General features: G+C 40.5%; 1 protein-coding gene and 1 pseudogene across 5 annotated transcripts in view; both read left to right on the top strand.

Annotated features, from left to right (window-relative positions):
* IP6K1 (inositol hexakisphosphate kinase 1) overlaps positions 1-18,340 on the top strand; it is a 68,333-nt gene that overhangs the window by 33,959 nt on the left and 16,034 nt on the right. For 2 of the 5 annotated variants that reach the window (XM_058558756.1, XM_058558766.1), the window contains one exon: positions 11,003-11,353. The exons of 2 other annotated variants lie outside the window; for them this stretch is intronic. In XM_058558756.1, the coding sequence (XP_058414739.1) occupies positions 11,131-11,353 (223 nt within the window). In that variant the 5' untranslated portion in view covers positions 11,003-11,130. Of the gene's footprint in view, positions 1-5,980; positions 6,105-11,002; positions 11,354-18,340 lie in introns of those variants that run through there. One more of the 5 variants, XM_058558776.1, reaches the window with a different exon arrangement.
* On the top strand, positions 13,751-17,054 carry LOC131416335 (aminoacyl tRNA synthase complex-interacting multifunctional protein 2-like; annotated as a pseudogene).

Here is an 18,340-nt window from a genome sequence, read left to right as displayed (position 1 = left end):
ATAGTTCTTCATATATTGTTTACTAATTTTTTTGCTAATTATAAACATTGCGAATACTATCTAGTAGTCTGTCTGACTTTTATCTTCGCTTACACAAAAAATAATTTTAATGTGCCTGGGGAGTGGGAATGAGGGGATTGCAAGTGGGCATAAGGGATCTTTTGGGGTGATAGAAATATTTTAAAATTGAATTGTGGGGATTGTGGTACAACTCTGTAAATTTACTAAAAAATCATTGCACTGTACACTTAAAATGCGTAAATTTTATGGTATGTAAATTATACCTCAATAAAAGCTGTTAAAAATTTTAATATGGTCTTATTCATCAATGCTTCCCATTGTGGTTTGTGCATTTGTGTCTTATTTATGGAATTTTCCCTAATCTATTGTCAAAAGTCATTTAAATTTTTTTCTAATTACCTTAAAGTTTATTTTGCACTTTTAGAGCTTAGTATGTTAGGAATTTATTTTGGAGTATTGTTGGAGGTAAGGATAGAATTTTATCTGTATGTAGATTGTTATTCTAGCTATTCCTGTTTATGACATAGATCATCTTTTCCCAGTTGATTAAATGGGTATTTAAATACTACTTCAGTTACATACACCACTCCCATGTCAGTTGTCTGTTCCTAAGATCTTTATTCTGTTTTGTTGATCTCTTTGCCTCTCTTTGCAAAATATCATACTCTATCTTTTTTTTTTTAATTTTTTTTTTGTGTGTGTGAGGAAGATCAGCCCTGAGCTAACATCTGCCAATCCTCCTCTTTTTTTGCTGAGGAAGACTGGCCCTGGGCTAACATCCATGCCCATCTTCCTCTACTTTATATGGGACGCCGCCACAGCATGGCTTGCCAAGAGTTGCGTCGGTGCGCGCCTGGGATCCGAACCGGCGAACCCTGGGCCGCCTCAGTGGAGTGCGCGCACTTAACCGCTTGCGTCACCAGGCCGGCCCCTCATACTCTATCTTAATTGCTATAATTTCATAAAGAGCTTTGCTATGTGAGAGGGCAAGTCCTCTTTCATTACTCTTTGACATTGCTGTCTAGCTACATTATTTGACCTTTACTTTTCCGTACGAGTAGGGTCAGCTGGTCAAGGTCCTCAGAAAACTCTTTTGAGACTTTGATTGAAATTGCATTGCATTTCAATATCAAGCCCTCCCTCACATAAATATGGTGTGCTTATGTCTTCCTTTAGGTCCTTCAGTAAAGTTTTATTATTGGTCTGGCATAATTTTTTTTTTTGGTGAGGAAAATTAGCCCTGAGCTAACATCTGTTGCCAATCCTCGTTGTTTTTTTTTTTTTTTTTTTGCTGAGGAAGATTGGCCCTGAGCTAACATCCATGCCTATCTTCTTCTACTTTATATGTGGGACACCTGCCACAGCATGGCTTGATAAGTGGTACGTAGGTCTGTGCCTGGGATCTGGGCCTGCGAACCCTGGGCCACGGAAGCAGAGTGCGCAAACTTAACCAGTACACCACCAGGCCGGCCCCAAAATCTGGCAAGTGGCATGGGGGCAGAGAGAAGCCTTTTTCTTTTTGGTGAGAAATATTGGCCCTGGGCTAACATCTGTGCCCATCTTCCTCTACTTTATATGTGGGACGCCTGCCACAGCAGGACTTGACAAGTGGTGCGTAGATTCACACCCAGGATCTGAACCTGCCAACTCCAGGCCGCTGAAGCAGAGCATGTTAACTTAACCACTATGCCACCAGGCTGGCCCCAAGGTCTGGCATAATTTCTAAAGATTTATGGGTACTTTATAGTTTTGGTTGCTGTTGTAAATGGGATATATTTAAACAGTTTTCATTTTCTAATTGTCTTTTGCTGGTATAGGGGAGTGCTATTGATTTTTTTTTATTGTTATTAAGCTCTAACTTACAGTAAAGTTCACAAATGTGAGCGCACAGCTCAGTGGATATTTATAGTATTCATCTGTGTCACCTCCACCTTTGTGCCCCTTCGCAATTTGTATTTTACCAGAGTAACCACTGTTGTGGTCTCCATTATCATTGTGAATTTCATATAAATAGAATCACACCACATGGCCCCTTTAGATTCTTTCTTGCTACATCGTGCGTCTGAGATTCATCGGTGTTGTGTGTGGCAGTAGTTGGTTCTTTTTCGTTTCTGTGTAGTATTCCATTGTATGAACATACCATGGTTTATCCATTTTAATTTTCTATACAAATATCCTACTTATTAATTTACAAACCAAAAAAAAAAAAAAAAAACAACCCTGATAGTCATTTCATCTCACCAACAGCTTTTGCTTTGAAAAAGGACAACAAATTAATATACAAATTTCAGGGATATCAGAAACTTTATTTTACTTGAATAGACATAATTCATTTTGGAGTTAAGTTGTATGTTCAAGGAGTTAGTTACTATAACCAGAAAGTCACCTAACATTATAACTAATATCTTTGCAGTGCAAATTTATTTCCATTTGTTGCTATTCACCAGTAAAAAAATTCAACTTCAGAATCTCAGCAAGTTCTTTTTAAAAATAGCCTCCTTCCCATTTTATGCAGTAAAATGTGGAACCAAAGTGTTTTAAAGCAAATGAAAGACAAATAGAGACTCCTGTAGCTGGTGGCAGAGCAGTGGAACCCCATGACCTCTGGGGGAGTGGTCCATTCATAAGCTGACAAAATTTTAACCATTTCAATATAAACTTCTGATGATCCAAAATAACTGATTCAAACAAACTACATTATTTCTTCTCCAAACCATTCACCAGGATATATGTAGGGAATTGCCATTACTTTAGTCCCTCTTACTCCAGCATCCCATTTGTGAAGAATATCCTCTGCTCCTTTTCCTCAAGTATTGCGCTTCTGCTCTGCTCGTGAGCCTGGTGACAATGTGGAAGAAAATGCAGCTATCACTGACAACCTCACAAGCCAAGCCATTGGTCTTTTGGTTAGGGCACAGTCTTTTTATGATAAGACAAAAAGGATTAAAACCATGTCATGTATTTAGGGCATAGGACTTATCTACTGGGTCATGTAATTTTAATCACGATATGATTTTGCCAGAACCTAAAACTTAATCTTGTCCAAAGTATCTGTTTTGGCAAACCAAAGCCTTGCTTGGTGCTCTACTTTTCCCCCGTCCCCTAGGACCTGATTCAGACCCTAATGCAAACAACCCAATAAAAACAGACACGGTAATCAAAACACAGTGGTCTTATCTGCTCTAATGCATAAATATTAGATAATATTCTTGATTCATTTCCATTTTTCAAGATTAGTTCATTAGAGAGGAGGTTTACTACAAAATGCTGAAATGTATCAGGCTTTCCCAATGGGAATTTTCTTATTTTAAAACATTTAAAAGTGAAATAATTTCAGGGGCCCGCCCTGTGGTGTAGTGGTTAAGTCCAGCGTGCTCTGCTTCAGTGGCCCAGGTTCGTGGGTTCGGATCCTGGGTGTGGACCTGCACCACTCGTCAAACCATGCTGTGGCGGTGACCCACATACAAAATAGAGGAAGATTGGCACAGATGTTAGCTTGGGGCTAATCTTCCTCAAGCAAAAAAAACAGAGGAAGATTGGCAGCAGATGTTAGTTCAGAGCGAATCTTCCTCACCAAACAAAAAAAAAAAAAAGAAAAGAAAAATAATTTCAATCCAATACTCACAATGCAGCAAACTATTCTATGGAAAAGTACAAGGTCCTTCTCACAAAAACAAGATTTTCTCACCAAATATCCTACCAAATCGTCATAGAAATGGCAAAGTCTCATCAGAAAAAGAGAGAACAGGTACTCTGGAAGCAGAGCTTAAAACACTGATCATGATTTCTGCTATAGACTGAAGTTTGTGTCCCCCCCAAGTCATATGTTGAAACCTAATCCCCAATGTGATGGTATTTGGAGGTGGGCCCCATTGGGAGGTGATTAGGTCATGAACGTGGACCCGAATGGGATTAGTGCCCTTATAAAGGAGACCCTAGAGAGCTTTTTCCGCCATGTGAGGACACAGTGAATCACCAGACACCAAATCTGCCCGTGCCTTGATCTTGAACTTCCCAGCCTCCAGAAATGTGAAAAGTAAATTTCTGTTGTTTATAAGCCACCCAGTCTGTGGTATTCTGTTACAGCAGCCCAAACAGACTAAGGCAGTTTCCTAAGAATCCTTCTCAAGGGGCCGGCCCGTGGCTTAGCAGTTCCGCACTCCGCTACTGGCGGCCCGGGTTCGGATCCCGGGCGTGCACCGACACACCGCTTGTCCGGCCATGCTGAGGCGGTGTCCCACATACAGCAACTAGCAGGATGTGCAGCTGCAACATACAACTATCTACTGGGGCTTTGGGGAGAAATAGGGAAAAAAAGGAGGAAGATTGGCAATAGATGTTAGCTGAGGCTCGGTTGATCTTCCTCAGCATAAAGAGGAGGATTGGCATGGATGTTAGCTCACGGCTGATCTTCCTCACAAAAAAAAAAATAAAAGAATCCTTCTCAAAACCCTAAGGCTGTTCCTCCTTATAGTTATCTCTTTTTAATACTCTTTAATGCCTCAAAGAAGAGAAATGTCCTACTTCTGTCAAGGGCAAAAAGGGATAGAGAGGAAAGAGAATAGTCAATTTTCCTTCAACTTTGAATCTGGGCACATGCCAACACTTCAAACTTGCATGTCAAAGAATTAGGCTATAGAACTTAAATACTAATCGCAATTGTTTTTTATTTTTGAATGTTTGTCAGTCATAGCAAAGGACCATCAGGATGACTGGGGAAAGTGGGAGCCTCTTTGTTTTTGGAGAAGCTTTTAATAAATTCCAGTTTTCAGCCAGTTGTAGAAACTGGGTTGGCAGCTCACAAGTTCCTCTACACCTATGGTGTTTGGGTCTGTCCTAGACACATCTGAGCAGTGGAATTAAAGTGGCTATTTTGTAACACTCAAGCACCACCCTTCATTCCTTAATACCCTGGAAGCCACCTCTTGCCAGCTCAGAGGTCTATATCTACAGGAATTTCACTTTTCCAGAGAAAGTCTTATGACTGTTCCTTGGAAGGCAGACAAGACAGGTAACTTGGGAACACATTTACATTGTACTGATTCTACACAGAAAGGTAAAACTTGGCCATGATTTCTGTAGTGACACAGCTCTCAGATGACAGACTCCAGGAAAAAAACACTGTAAAACATTGGTCTCTATTGAGATTCCCCTCTGCCCAGAGCTTACAGCCTTCCTCACTGTAGGCTTGTCCTCGTGCTTCTAGACAGTTAGTCACGATTTGCTGCCCAGGGAGACACTTGGTTATTATGCACCTTCCTGTCACCTGGGTTTGTAGTCACTGATATGTGAGAAGTTTCTCATAGGGCTGGGAGATGAACGACAGTATAGTTTTTCCCTGTCCTCTAGACTTTACACATCTTAATGGTTTACACTGTACAAGTCTGAGTAGGTCTGCTGGGTATACTGAAAGGGATCTATTAAGATGTTGCTTTGACCATATTGATAGTCTCTAAGGGAGGTGGTGAAATTATGGAGGGTTTCTCCATTGTGTTCGGACAGTACTTCTTGTTGCTCAAGTCCTTAGTCATGACAAGGAGAAGGTACTTCCTACCTTACTGGTTTGCATCATATTTGGTTATTTGGTCTTGTTGTGCAGGAGGATCCCCAGGATGGCTGTTGTCATACGCAGAACGTTCGTGCTGGTGACTGTGTTACACTGCATGATCAGAATACTGTGGTGACCATGATCCTCTTGGTGGCATTGGCAGCTGAATAGGTTGGAGGGCTGATGAGTTTGAAGATGCTGAAGGCAATGGTGGTGTGGGAAAAGCTACAGAAGACTTTGACAGTGACAGCCAGCAGTAGGAGCAGCCGGGGTGCACTTGACTGGGAGATGCAGTCAAGTCATGGCCTACAGAGAGATCAAGGTTGTAATGGGATCTTCTAGAGGCTTCTTAACTGCAGTTAATTCTGGAGTAGGGCAGAGGATAAACCTGGGCATCACTTTTCTTCAGGTGCTTCCCAGTTGACTAACACACCACTGGGGAAGAGGAGGTTCTCTGTCCTGTGTGTGGAGTGTCAGGTACGTTAGTGCTCAGCAGAGGATGCTGGTGATTGGATTGCTGTCCAGAGGCTCAAAGGTAGGCTCATTTGGGACACTAACTTTTACCAAAGGGTTTGAAAATATTGCCTTGGTAAAGTTACCTCTCCCACAGAAACTTGGGAAACTTTGAACAACTTGGTACTTGATTGGTCTTTTGCTGTTTATTCCTCCTTGTTCAGCTTAGCAATGACTCCAAGAAATGCGCCAGCCTTTCCCTTTTTTTCCTAGTCTCTCGGCATGGTTTTAGACTGTTAGATTCCTTTCTGTTCCTGTTGTCCTTATTCACATGCCTTAGAAGTTCCGCAGGAACGAAGATTCTGTGTGCTTCTGTAGCTCTTGTCTGAAACAGGTGTAACTGCATAATGAGCCCTCACTGCCCCGCAAGAGGAGTGGACAAGTCTTATGAAGAAACTGCAAAATGAGAAATTGCAGTTGTGCTTAAGGGATCAAAGAATATTTGGAGGACTAAGGGAGAATTTCTTTCTCCGAGCTGTGTTAATTAATTACAAAGCAAAGTGATTTTTTGTTTTTGTTTTTGTTTTTGTGAGGAAGATCAGCCCTGAGCTAACATCTGATACCAATCCTCCTCTTTTTGCTGAGGAAGATTGGCCCTGAGTTAACATCTGTGCCCATCTTCCTCTACTTTATATGGGACACCGCCACAGCATGGCTTGACAAGTGGTGTGTCGGTGTGCGCCCGAGATTCTAACTGGTGAACCCTGGGCCACCGCAGCGGAGTGCGCGCACCTAACCGCTTGCGCCACTGGACCGGCCCCCAAAGTGATTTTTTACAGAAAAAAAAAATCACAAATCCTAATGTATTTGATTAGATAGACTTGTGAGGTCTTTATTATATGTAGATTATTATATCTAAGCTTTTTCTCTTCCTGAATAAGCTCTTGTGATGTTTGCAGGGAACAATGTCTAGTTGTTCTTTTTTTTAAATAGTATTTTTTATTAGTCTCAATCTAAAAATTATCCTGTTACTGTTGTCATAGCCAAAGATTTTGTTGTACATATGTACTTGAGCAATGTGAATTTCAGATAACAGACTCATAGGAAACACCACTGTATTGTAGGATTCCAAATAGGGAACCTCGGTTTATTGCCACATAGGGAAAAGAGTACCATTTATAAAGTTTTCCCCAGGAAAACCTTTGGAGTCATTTATAATACAAAAAAACAAAACACATGGTAGAGGTTTTTGTTGTTGTTAGTTTAACCTATGGCAATGAAACCAGAGTCCCTTATGAGTTTAGTTATCTGACATTATTTTTGATACTTTGTTGCTTTTAAATAATTTGTAAGTTTTTCTTTATGATAGTAGTTCCTTAATTTAAGTCTAGAAAAGTCTTCAGAAGCTATTGACGACTTGAATAGCATCAAGTACTTTGAAATCACGTCAGTGTATTTGCAGAGGACAGTCTGCAAAATCTTTGAGGGTTAGTTACACTCTGGAAAATAGGATTTATTAACTCCATTGTATTTAGATGCATTTGTAAAAAATAACGATCAGGGGTGGCGTAGTGGTTAAGTTTGCCTGCTCTGCTTCAGCGGCCCAGGGTTCACAGGTTCGGATCCCAGGCACAGACCTGTGCACTCCTTATCAAACCGTGCTGTGGTGGCATCCCCCATACAAAATAGAGGAAGATGGGCACAGATGTTAGCTCAGGGCTAATCTTCCTCAGCAAAAAGAGGAGGATTGGCACTGGCTGTTAGCTCAGAGTCAGTCTTCCTCACACACACAAAAATAATAATAATGATCAGTGAGGTCCTGAAGTGACAAGAGTATAAGTTTCTTTTATGGTCTGCCTCTTGTTGAATCACAGTAGATTCAGTTCTAAGCTAATTATTTGGATATTTGGACAGTTCATTCCTACTTATTAGAGAAAGAATTTTCTGTCTGTCAGATTCTTTTTTAGTATCTTAGTATCAGCCCTATGGACTGGATGTAATTCAGATTCCCTGCCTTCAGGGACACTTTAAAGATTATAGAGCTACATTTTTCATTTTGGGGCTTGGGGAGAGTGTGCCCCTTGTCATCAGTGAAGGGCTTGTTCTTTAGTTGTTGGAAGTTTCCTTGTTGTCATCAGAAAACACTTATTGACCTCTTTATGTGCAAAGTGTATTAACTGGAGATCTGGGGATTTTGATGCAACTATTTCAGTCCTTTCATTTCGGATGGTTTTGGCTGTAAGTGATAGAAAACCCTAATGCAACTGGCTTAAAGCATAAAGGGAAATTTATTTTTGTTACATGACAAGATATCCAGTACTTCAGTGACGGCATGTGGAACACTGATTTTTTTCTATCTTTCTATTCTGCATGCTCAGCATCTTGGCCTTGTCTTTAGGCTGGTATCTTTTAGGGTCACAAGGTGGCTGCAGTAGTCTCAGATATCATATCCAGATAGAATAATATCCTGAGGAAGAGGAGGGATGCCTTTCTCGTGTTCTGTAAGAGCAAGGTAACTTTTCCCAGAGAACCCCTGGCCACCTTCCCTTTATATCTCATTGGGCAGATGAGGGTCATATGCTCTTTCCTAAATCAGCCCACTCATAGGAATGGGGGTGCTGTTCAAGATTCTCCCTGAGCTGGAATGGAGTTTCATATTCTGTTGAGGTTTGGCTCTCTGAACAAGACTGGGACTCTGTTAGCAAGGAAATAGTGGAGCCCTCTGAGTCCATGGTTTTCACAGTGGACCTTAGGTGATCACCAGACTTCAGGAGCAACCTCTGGTTGTTTGTGAAGAAGAGTCAGAGCTGTCACTATTTCCAGTACTTCCGAGGCTGAGCAGTAGGTGAGGCAAGCCCAAGTCCTTTGCCTGTATCAGCATGTCCCGCACGGTTAGCAGTGCACATGTCTTCATTTTATAGGTGAGGAAACTTGAAGTTAAGTGACTTATCCAAGGCTCCACACCTTCTAAGCCAGGGCATCACAGAGGTTGAGAAAGTTCTGGGCACTTCTACTTTTCAGGTTCCAGGTTAGTTAAAAAGAAATGCCAAAACAAAGTTATAGAAATGTGGTATGTTTTACATGTTTACTTCTAAGAAAATATTTCAAACAAAAACAGTACCATAACTTTATGTAGACATCATGTGGAAACAAAATATCAAAAGTCTAGATCTGACTGGAGATTGAACTGCTTCTGCCTTTCAGTCCTGTGGAGGCTGCAGAGGTTGCCATGGATCTCTCAGAGTCCAGGGAATGGCCATTTCCTTGACCCTCCTCGTGCCCAACTCTTCTGGAGTATGTGGCACTGTTGTCCCTTCTCCTTTCCCAGACATGCAATGACCCAGGCTAGAAAGTTTAGCACCTTCCTGGTATCCCATCCACAGTCAGAGGCAGTGCCAGAGTGAAGTGGAGCCAGGGCAGGAGCTGAATGACAGTGCTAACTAGAGTCCACTTCCAGAGTGGGCACCCTCAGGAACCCTGAGAAAAGGCCCTCCACAATTGCTTCCCCACTTTCCACCCTAAGCACTGCCACTGTGAGATTCCTTTTATTTTCGTTATTGTTGTGGTTTTACTTACTGTGGTCTTCTTCCTGGAGTTAATTCATTCATTCCAATAGCCCTTTTTTGAGCACTTAATGTGTGCTGGGAACTGCCTTGGACCCTAGATGTATGTAAGAGAGAATGGTTTGGTGGTGGTGACAGACAAGTAAATAGATGACAGTACAGTGATAATATTGCTGTGATAGAGTTGGCACAGGGTACCTTAGGAGCCATAGAGGTGTACACTGAACTCATGTTTGGAGAGAATGGAGTCTGGGAAAACTCCCTGGGGCAGAGAGTTGCCTTATGTTGAAGGAGGACTAGAAGGTGGATAGCTAAGCAAAAAAGTGTGTATGCATTAAAGCAGTGCTGATCTGTTTAGGGGAGTGGGACTGGAGAATAATTTATTTTTGTTGATAGCAGTGAAATAGAACATAGTTTCCTGGGCAGTTTAGGATTAAGAAAATTTTGCAGTTTTGCAACAGTGTTCTTATATAGCCCATTTTGCCCATAATTGTGAGGTTCAGAAAAAAAGCAATGGTTTATCTCTTGCAGGTAAAACCATATTCCTGCTCTACAAATATTTTATTTTTCTTTTTTAGTCTTGATCTTTCAGATGTAATCTTGCCTACTAAATTCCTAATTTTAAAAATATATTCAGTGTTAAAAAACTTGCCCACTACTTTAACTTTCTTGAGAGAAAATTGACATTTCAAGGAGGGTATTTAAGTACAGCGAGCTTTTCTTATTCCACTGGTTGGTATAGAGTCATGCAGAAAGGGAGTCTGTGGTGCTAGACATGGTCATAAATTGATGACCATAAATTTAAAGTAGAAGAACTGTGAAGCCTGAATTCCTTTGGGAAAAGCAAAACCTTTTTATGATTCTACAACTCAGCAAGGAATGGCTTTCCCTGCCTGGTCCTTGGCACCTTCAGCAGAAAAATTGGGAATCTAATGTGACCTGATTTCTCAGGCAAAAATCCTTTGAGTCAGGGAGAGACCCTTACCAGTACTGGATATCGTGAGAAATCTGAACAGAATGAATTCATGTGGCCTTCTGTCTTATCCCTGAACTCTTAGCTTTGATTGTGAAGTAAAGAAGGATAATTGCCTTCCTGATGGCTGTAACGTACCATAGCTCTCAAGTCAAATCCTTTAGAGAACTTAGAAGGAATCTGAGAACTAGGAAAGGAAGAGAATCTGGGCTTCTGTGCATAAAAAGATGGTCAGAGGAGACCAAAATTGCATCATTCAACAAAAATTTACCAACTGCCTCTCATGTACCAGGCAGTGTTGTTGTATATGCTGGGAGAACACGTAGCAGGGAACAAAACAGAATCCATGTTCTTACTAATGGAGCAGATATTCTGTGAACTCTAAGGAAATTGTAGCTCTCCAGGTGTTTTGATTCCCTCTTTTCCTCTCTTCCTTTCTGTTAGGAAAGAAGAATAAGCTGAACAGACTCTGACCACTGGCTTTCAGCTCGCCAGGACCTTCTACCTAGCTCTCTTTTCGTGGCCCATGTGCTGCATCCTCTGCCCTCAGTGTGCAGCTGGCCCCCAACGCAATGTGTGTTTGTCAAACCATGGAAGTGGGGCAGTATGGCAAGAATGCAAGTCGGGCGGGAGACCGGGGAGTCCTCCTGGAGCCCTTCATCCACCAGGTGGGCGGACACAGCAGCATGATGCGCTACGACGACCACACTGTGTGCAAGCCTCTCATCTCCCGGGAGCAGCGCTTCTACGAGTCCCTCCCTCCCGAAATGAAGGAGTTCACCCCTGAGTACAAAGGTCAGTCACTGGCCAGTTTGGAGAGAGTAGCAGCCTTGGGCTTGTAGGCCCTCAGCTGTTTCCCTTGTTTTGTTGGCCATGTGGTGTGGTTATAGGTCTCTGTTGTCTCAAAGCAGCTAAGTCACTTTGTTGAGCAAAATTGGAGGCTGAAAGCATCAGTGAGGTCTTTAGATCTTGAAATTAGAACTCATTGGTAGATAAACCCAAGAAGAATTCACGGCATTAAGTCCCGTTCATGAAGAGAATGCTATTGTCAAGGACGTTTCCCCTATTTGCTGGGTGATCCAGGAGAGAAGGGGGCAGCACTTCTCTGGTCCCAGAGGAGGAAGAATTGGATGCTTTCCAGGCTAATGTGGTTAGACAGCTGGCAAGGAAGCTCTGTGGAGGCTATGTCTGTATGTGCTGGGGGAATGAACTGCTGGTAGGAAACTTACAGAAGGACTCGAGCTTGGAGGTCCTAACTTTTGAAAGAAAAATAATCTGTTTTAAAATGTAAATTAACTTTATAGACTAGAACCTCATGAATATATACCAGAATTGTCACTTTATTTTAAAATCTGATTTTTGTCACTATGTTTACACAATTTTATGATTGCCCATCTTGTGTAAGTTATATTTTTGTGGGTTATGCTTTTTAACTTTATCAAAGCTGTATGAATTCAGTCATGTTTACACTATCCTTTACTTAGGGGATTCTCAATGTAGAAAAACCAATCCATATCAATATTGACTTTTGTTTCCTTAACCTTTTTTTAATTGTGGTAAAATATACATAACATAAAATTTACCATTTTTAAGTATATAATTTAGTGACATTAAATACATTCACAATATTGTATACCATTATCATTATCTATTTCCAGAACTTTTTCATCACCTCAACCAAAAACTCTATACCCATTAAATAATAACTCCCCATTTCCCCCTCACCTGAACCCCTGGTTACCTCTAATCTACTTTCTGTCTCTACAAATTTGCCTATTGTAGAAATTTCATATTAAGTGAAATCATGTAATTTTTGTCCTTTTGTGTCTTATTTCACTTAGCATAATGTTTTCAAGATTCATCCACGTTGTACGGTATATCAGAACGACATTTCTTTTTATGGCTGAATACTATTCCATTGTAAATATATACCACATTTTGTCTATCCATTCATCTGTTGATGGACATTTGGGTTGTTTCCATCTTTTGGCTATTGTGAATAATGCTTCTTTGACTATTAGCTTACAAGTATCTGTTTGAGTTCCTGTTTTTAGTTCTTTTGGGTATATACCTAAGACTGGAATTGCTGGATCCTATGGTGATTCTGTGTTTAACTTTTTGAGAAACTGCCAGACTGTTTTCTATAGTGGCTGTACCATTTGACAGTCATACCAGCAATGTTCCTATTTCTCCTCATCCTTGCCAACACTTATTTTCCATTAAAAAAAAAATTATTATAGCCACCCTAGTGGGTGTGAAGTGGTATCTCATTGTGGTTTTGGTTTGCATTTTCTTTTTCTTTTTTTCTGCTGAGGAAGATTCCCTCTGAGTTAACATCCGCTGCCAATCTTTCTCTTTTTGTATGTGAGCTGCCACCACAGCATGGCCATTGACAGACAAGTGGTGTAGGTCCGTGCCCAGGAACCAAACCTGGACTGCCAAAGCAGAGCACGCTGAATGTAACCACTAGGCCATGGGGGCTGGCCCTGACTTGCATTTTGTTGATGACTAATGATGTTGATATGCTGTTGGCCATTTGTATGTCCTCTCTGGAGAAATGTCTATTCAAGTCCTTTGTGTGGTTTAGAATTGGATAGTTTGTTTGCTCTCAAAACAGAGTCAGAAGAATGTTGAATTTGGAGGAATAACTATTCTAAGGCTACAAAACTGAAGAGAACGCAGACTGGAACACACTGCCATCTCTAAGTGGCTAAGAAACAACAGTTGCAAATGGTGTATAAATGCAGCTTCAGCCACCTACTCCTCCACACTTGACACATCCATGGCCAAACCTTTTGCTATAAATATGTCAAAACCAGAAAGAGAACTACAGGCCCTGTTTGCTCATAGAGTCCTTCTGATGCTAAGGAAAAAAATCACTTCAAAGGAAGTTGAGCCCTGGCTCCAGAGAAATGTTTTCTAAAGCACAACCACTAGAATTGGGACAAGTTAGAATCTCAAGGTGCCTCCCAGGGGAGGATTGTCAGTCATAGCATTGGTTCACTTTCTCTCTCAACCTTCTCTCAGACTGGGGAACTGAAGTCTTTAAAAGCCATAGCATATCCTTAGTATCTACTTGATTTTCTTTCCTCAGGCTGCATTTTCACAAGGGAAAAATAAATATACTTTCTCAAAAATACAATACAGTTAAACTAAAATTGATCCCTTCTTTTTTTGATCCCTTCTTTTTAAGTCAAATGAAGCCCAATTTATTCAAAGAAAATGGAAAATATTATTGGTCCAATTCAAAGACTGACAGCATAGGGTTTTTTTATTTTGAAATAAATTTAAAATTACAGAAAAGTTACAAAAATAATAGAGTTCCCATATATCCAGCTTCCTCTAATGCTCCCACGATGCCAGTGTACCAGATAAAGCCCTATCACAGGGTCATGCATCTCTCTCTGTAGAGCTTCCCACCGGCATGTACTGGCTCCCTAGCATGCGTGGCAGGACTGGCAGCCCCGCGCCGGATGTAGGCCATGTGCAGGAAGAGTCTGACCCATCTCTTCAAGCTCTAGAGTTCTGCCAAGATGATATTTTGAAATATCTGTATGAATTGAAAGCTGCAGTAGATGGTCTCTCCAAGATGATTCAGATGCCAGGTGTGGGCTTGGATTTAACTAACATAATCCAATCTTGATGAGCCCCCTGCTTTTTTTGACCAATGCATAGGATGTAAACTCAGTGCTTGGAAAGGATTACAGGACACTGAAAGATTGTGATCAACGCAAACCCCGCCTCCCCTCTCCCTGCTTGTGCTGTGCCAGCTGCTCTGTGACCACTACAAGGTCCTATCCACCGTTCACACACATTCAGCAGTCACCAGAAAACCTTTTCTAGTGCTTTGGCGAACAGACTGAAAAATAGCCCCATCATTGAATGTCAGCTGGGTTTTACTCTAATTTAGAAGAATGTACCAAAGACACAAGTGAAGTTCAGTGTCCAAACAATGTGTCCTGTTGAAGGAGAAGGGAACACTGCACATTTTTTGTTCTCTCTGGCCAAAAGCATAAGGCTGGAAATTTAACCCTCATAGATAGTGGGGTAGATAGCGATTTTTCAGCTAAAAGAGGGAAATAGTAAAGGAAAAACCACTGTGTTTCACTCCATGAACTCTGCTCTTGGGAAGAGCCCCTGGTTTGTTGGAAAGGAACTCACTGTGGCAGACGTTGTGCTGGAATCTGTGCTCCAGCAGATGGGAAGCTGCAGTGTAATGGTGCCACCCACTGTGCAGAGGTGGATGAGGGCCTGTGAAAACCTGACCCCATTTAACACTGCTCTCAAGCTCCTTAAGTGAATTTCAGTAACTGATTCTTAAAGGGTTTAGATTTTAAGAATGGTGTTTCATGCCTATTGTTGGTAAATGGATTTATATTAAAATCAGTATTTGTTTACGCCAGTTGTCTAGAATCAATAAAAGTGTCATATCAAAAAAATTAACAGAAAAACATAACCATGGTACAATTTATAATTTCCAAAACCAGGAAATAAGCATTGATATAATACTATTAACTAATCTGTACACCTTCTTCAAATTTTGGCAGTTTTCCTGGTTATGTCCTTTTTCTGGTCCAGGATTTCACGTTGCATTTAGTCCTCCTTAGTCTCTTCCAGTCGGGGGCAGTTTCTCAGTCGTCTTTGTCTTTCATGACCTCGACACTTTTGAAAAGTACTAGCAGTTGTTTTGTAGAATGTCCCTAAATTTGGATTTGTGTTTTATTTCCTCATGATTAGATTGAGGTTATATATTTTGGGCAATAGAAATGATCCTGTGTCCTCAGTTCATCATGTCAGGAGGGGTACAGATCTTGTTACTAGTGATTTAACTTTGATCACTTGGTTAAGGTGATGTCTGCCAGGCTTCTCCACTGTAAAGCTATTACTTTTCCCATTGTAATTAATGAATATCTTATGGGGAGATATTTTGAGACTCTCTAAATATCCTGCTTCTTATCGTTTTTTAGCCTACTGATTTTAGAATCCATCTATGGTTCTTGCTGGCAACAATTATTACTGTGTTGCATGCCTTATGGTTACTTCTGTTTCCATCATTACTTCTATATTTATTAATTTAAAGGGAGTACAATTCTATAGGGAAGATTTGTCCCTTCTCACCCGTTAGTCTATCACTATGGACTTAGGGATATTTTATTCCTCAAATTATTCTAGATTTGACCACTGGGACTCCTTTACATTGGCTCTTGTGTACTTTTGACGTATACCAGTGTCATTTTTGACTACTTCTTTACATTTGGTTATCACAAGATGCTCCAGGCTCATCTTGTATTTTTCTTTCTCTAATTCAGGAACCAACCATTTCTCCTAGAGCTCTGCTTCCTTTTATTGTAGAAATGGTATTTAGAAAAACCAAGATCTTGGTACTAGATGTACTGATTGCTACTGGAATATCATTGCTTTTAGGACCCTTTAGCAGACAGGTCTAGACAATACATGTATAAATACTAATGCACATATACTTAGATATATCTTTATTGCCAGAAGCACAGGTGTTTTTAAAACTCGACCAAGCTAAGGAAAAATGCCAATAATATTCTATATTTTGGCAGTAGGTTTAGAGAGGGATTTTCTTTTATTTACTGTGACCAGCTGCAGTCATCACATGTTACTGCTTGTAGCACTAAATGTGAAATTCTAGGCTTCTGTATCCTTACGGACATCTTTGCCTTGTTCATTTATCAGGTATTTATTGAGCATCTACTAGATGCCAGCCCCTGTGCTCATTAGTGTAAAAGACAAAAAGGTCTATGCCTTCAAGGAGCATACATGGTAATGTAAGAAACAAGAGTAAACAAACATATAGACGAAACAATTATAGATTGTGATAAGTGCTATCAAGAAACTAATTAAAATTCTGTAATTGAAAATAATAAGGCTTCCAGAACAGAACATTTGATATAGGATGATCAAGGAAGGAGTGTCAGGGGAGGCATGAAGGACTAAGGGATGAGGAGCAGCTATGGGCAAAGGGCAATGGAAAGAACATTCCAAGCAGAAGCAAAAGCCCTGAGGTTAAAAAAAAAAAAAAAAAGTTTGCATTCTAAGAACTGGCTCACCTCTTTTGCCAATTAAGAGTTAAGAAACAACCCAATTCAAAAATGGTCAGGGCCGGCCCCGTGGCTTAGTGGTTGGGTGCTTGCGCTCCGCTGCTGGCAGCCCGGGTTCGGATCCCGGGCGCGCACCGACGCACCGCTTCTCCAGCCATGCTGAGGCCGTGTCCTACATACAGCAACTAGAAGGATGTGCAGCTATGACATACAACTATCTACTGGGGCTTTGGGGGAAATAAATAAATAAATAAAATGAAAAAAAAAGTATATGTATTTAAAAAAAATGGTCAAAGGACTTGAGTATACGTTTCTTCAGAAAAGATACACAAATGGTTAATAAGCACATGAAAAGATGCTGAACATCATTAGTCATTAGGGAAATGCAAATCAAAACCACAATGAGATACCACGTCACACCCACTAGGATAGCTATTTTAAAAAAAAAGAAAGAAAGCAAAAGAAAAGAACAAGTGGTGGCAAGGATGTGGAGAAGTAGGAACGTTGCTGGTATGACTGTCAAATGGTACAGCCACTATAGAAAACAGTCTGGCAGTTTCTCAAAAAGTTAAAACATAGAATCACCATAGGATCCAGCAATTCCACTCCTAGGTGTATATTCAAAAGAACTAAAAACAGGAACTCAAACAGATACTTGTAAGCTAATAGTCACAGAAGCATTATTCACAATAGCCAAAAGATGGAAACAACCCAAGTGTCCATCAACAGATGAATGGATAGACAAAATGTGGTATATATATTTACAATGGAATAGTATTCAGCCATAAAAAGAAATGTCGTTCTGATATACCGTACAATGTGGATGAACCTTGAAAACATTATGCTATGTGAAATAAGCCAGACACAAAAGGACAAAAATTACATGATTTCACTTAGTATGAAATATTTACAACAGGCAAATTTGTAGAGACAGAAAGTAGATTAGAGGTAACCAGGGGTTCAGGTGAGGGGGAAATGGGGAGTTATTATTTAATGGGTACAGAATTTTTGTTTGAGGTGATGAAAAGGTTCTGGAAACAGATGGTGATAATGGTTATACAACAGTGTGAATGTACTTAATACCACTGAATTGTACATTTAAAAATGGTTAAAATGATGGGCCAGCCCAGTGGCGTAGTGGTTAAGTTTGCGTGCTCTACTTCGGCGGCCTGGGGTTCAAGGGTTTGGATCCTGGGGGTGGACCTACCTACACACTACTCGTCAAGCCATGCTGTGGCAGCGTCGCATACACAAAATAGAGGAAGATTGGCCTGGATGTTAGCTCAGGGACAATCTTCCTCAAGCAAAAAGAGGAAGATTGGCGTGGATGTTAGCTCAGGGCCAATCTTCCTCACCAAAAAAAAAAAAAACACACCAAAAAACCCCAAAACAAACAAACAGCAAACAAAAATGGTTAAAATGACAAATTTATCTTACATATTTTTTACCACAATTTGGAAAAGTAAATAAAAAATGTATTATGAAAAAATAACAAAACCTCCACCCAAATGTAATCTGTGTCTGTTTAAACCAGCCTTCCAAATGCCAAGAAAATTAGGGCTTATATCGAATGAGTTAAAAGACCATTGATTTTCATTTTCTGCCCTGCATTCTACCAACTTGTGAGTAATGGGTAAAAAAATGTCAGGATCAAACATATTTTTCTCTTAAACTAGTAGTAGATTGCATGGCTCATTTAATTACCAAATCTCAT

This window comes from Diceros bicornis, chromosome 2 (assembly GCF_020826845.1).
Source record: "Diceros bicornis minor isolate mBicDic1 chromosome 2, mDicBic1.mat.cur, whole genome shotgun sequence".
NCBI lineage: Eukaryota > Metazoa > Chordata > Mammalia > Perissodactyla > Rhinocerotidae > Diceros > Diceros bicornis.
This window is presented reverse-complemented; position numbering and strand designations above follow the sequence as displayed.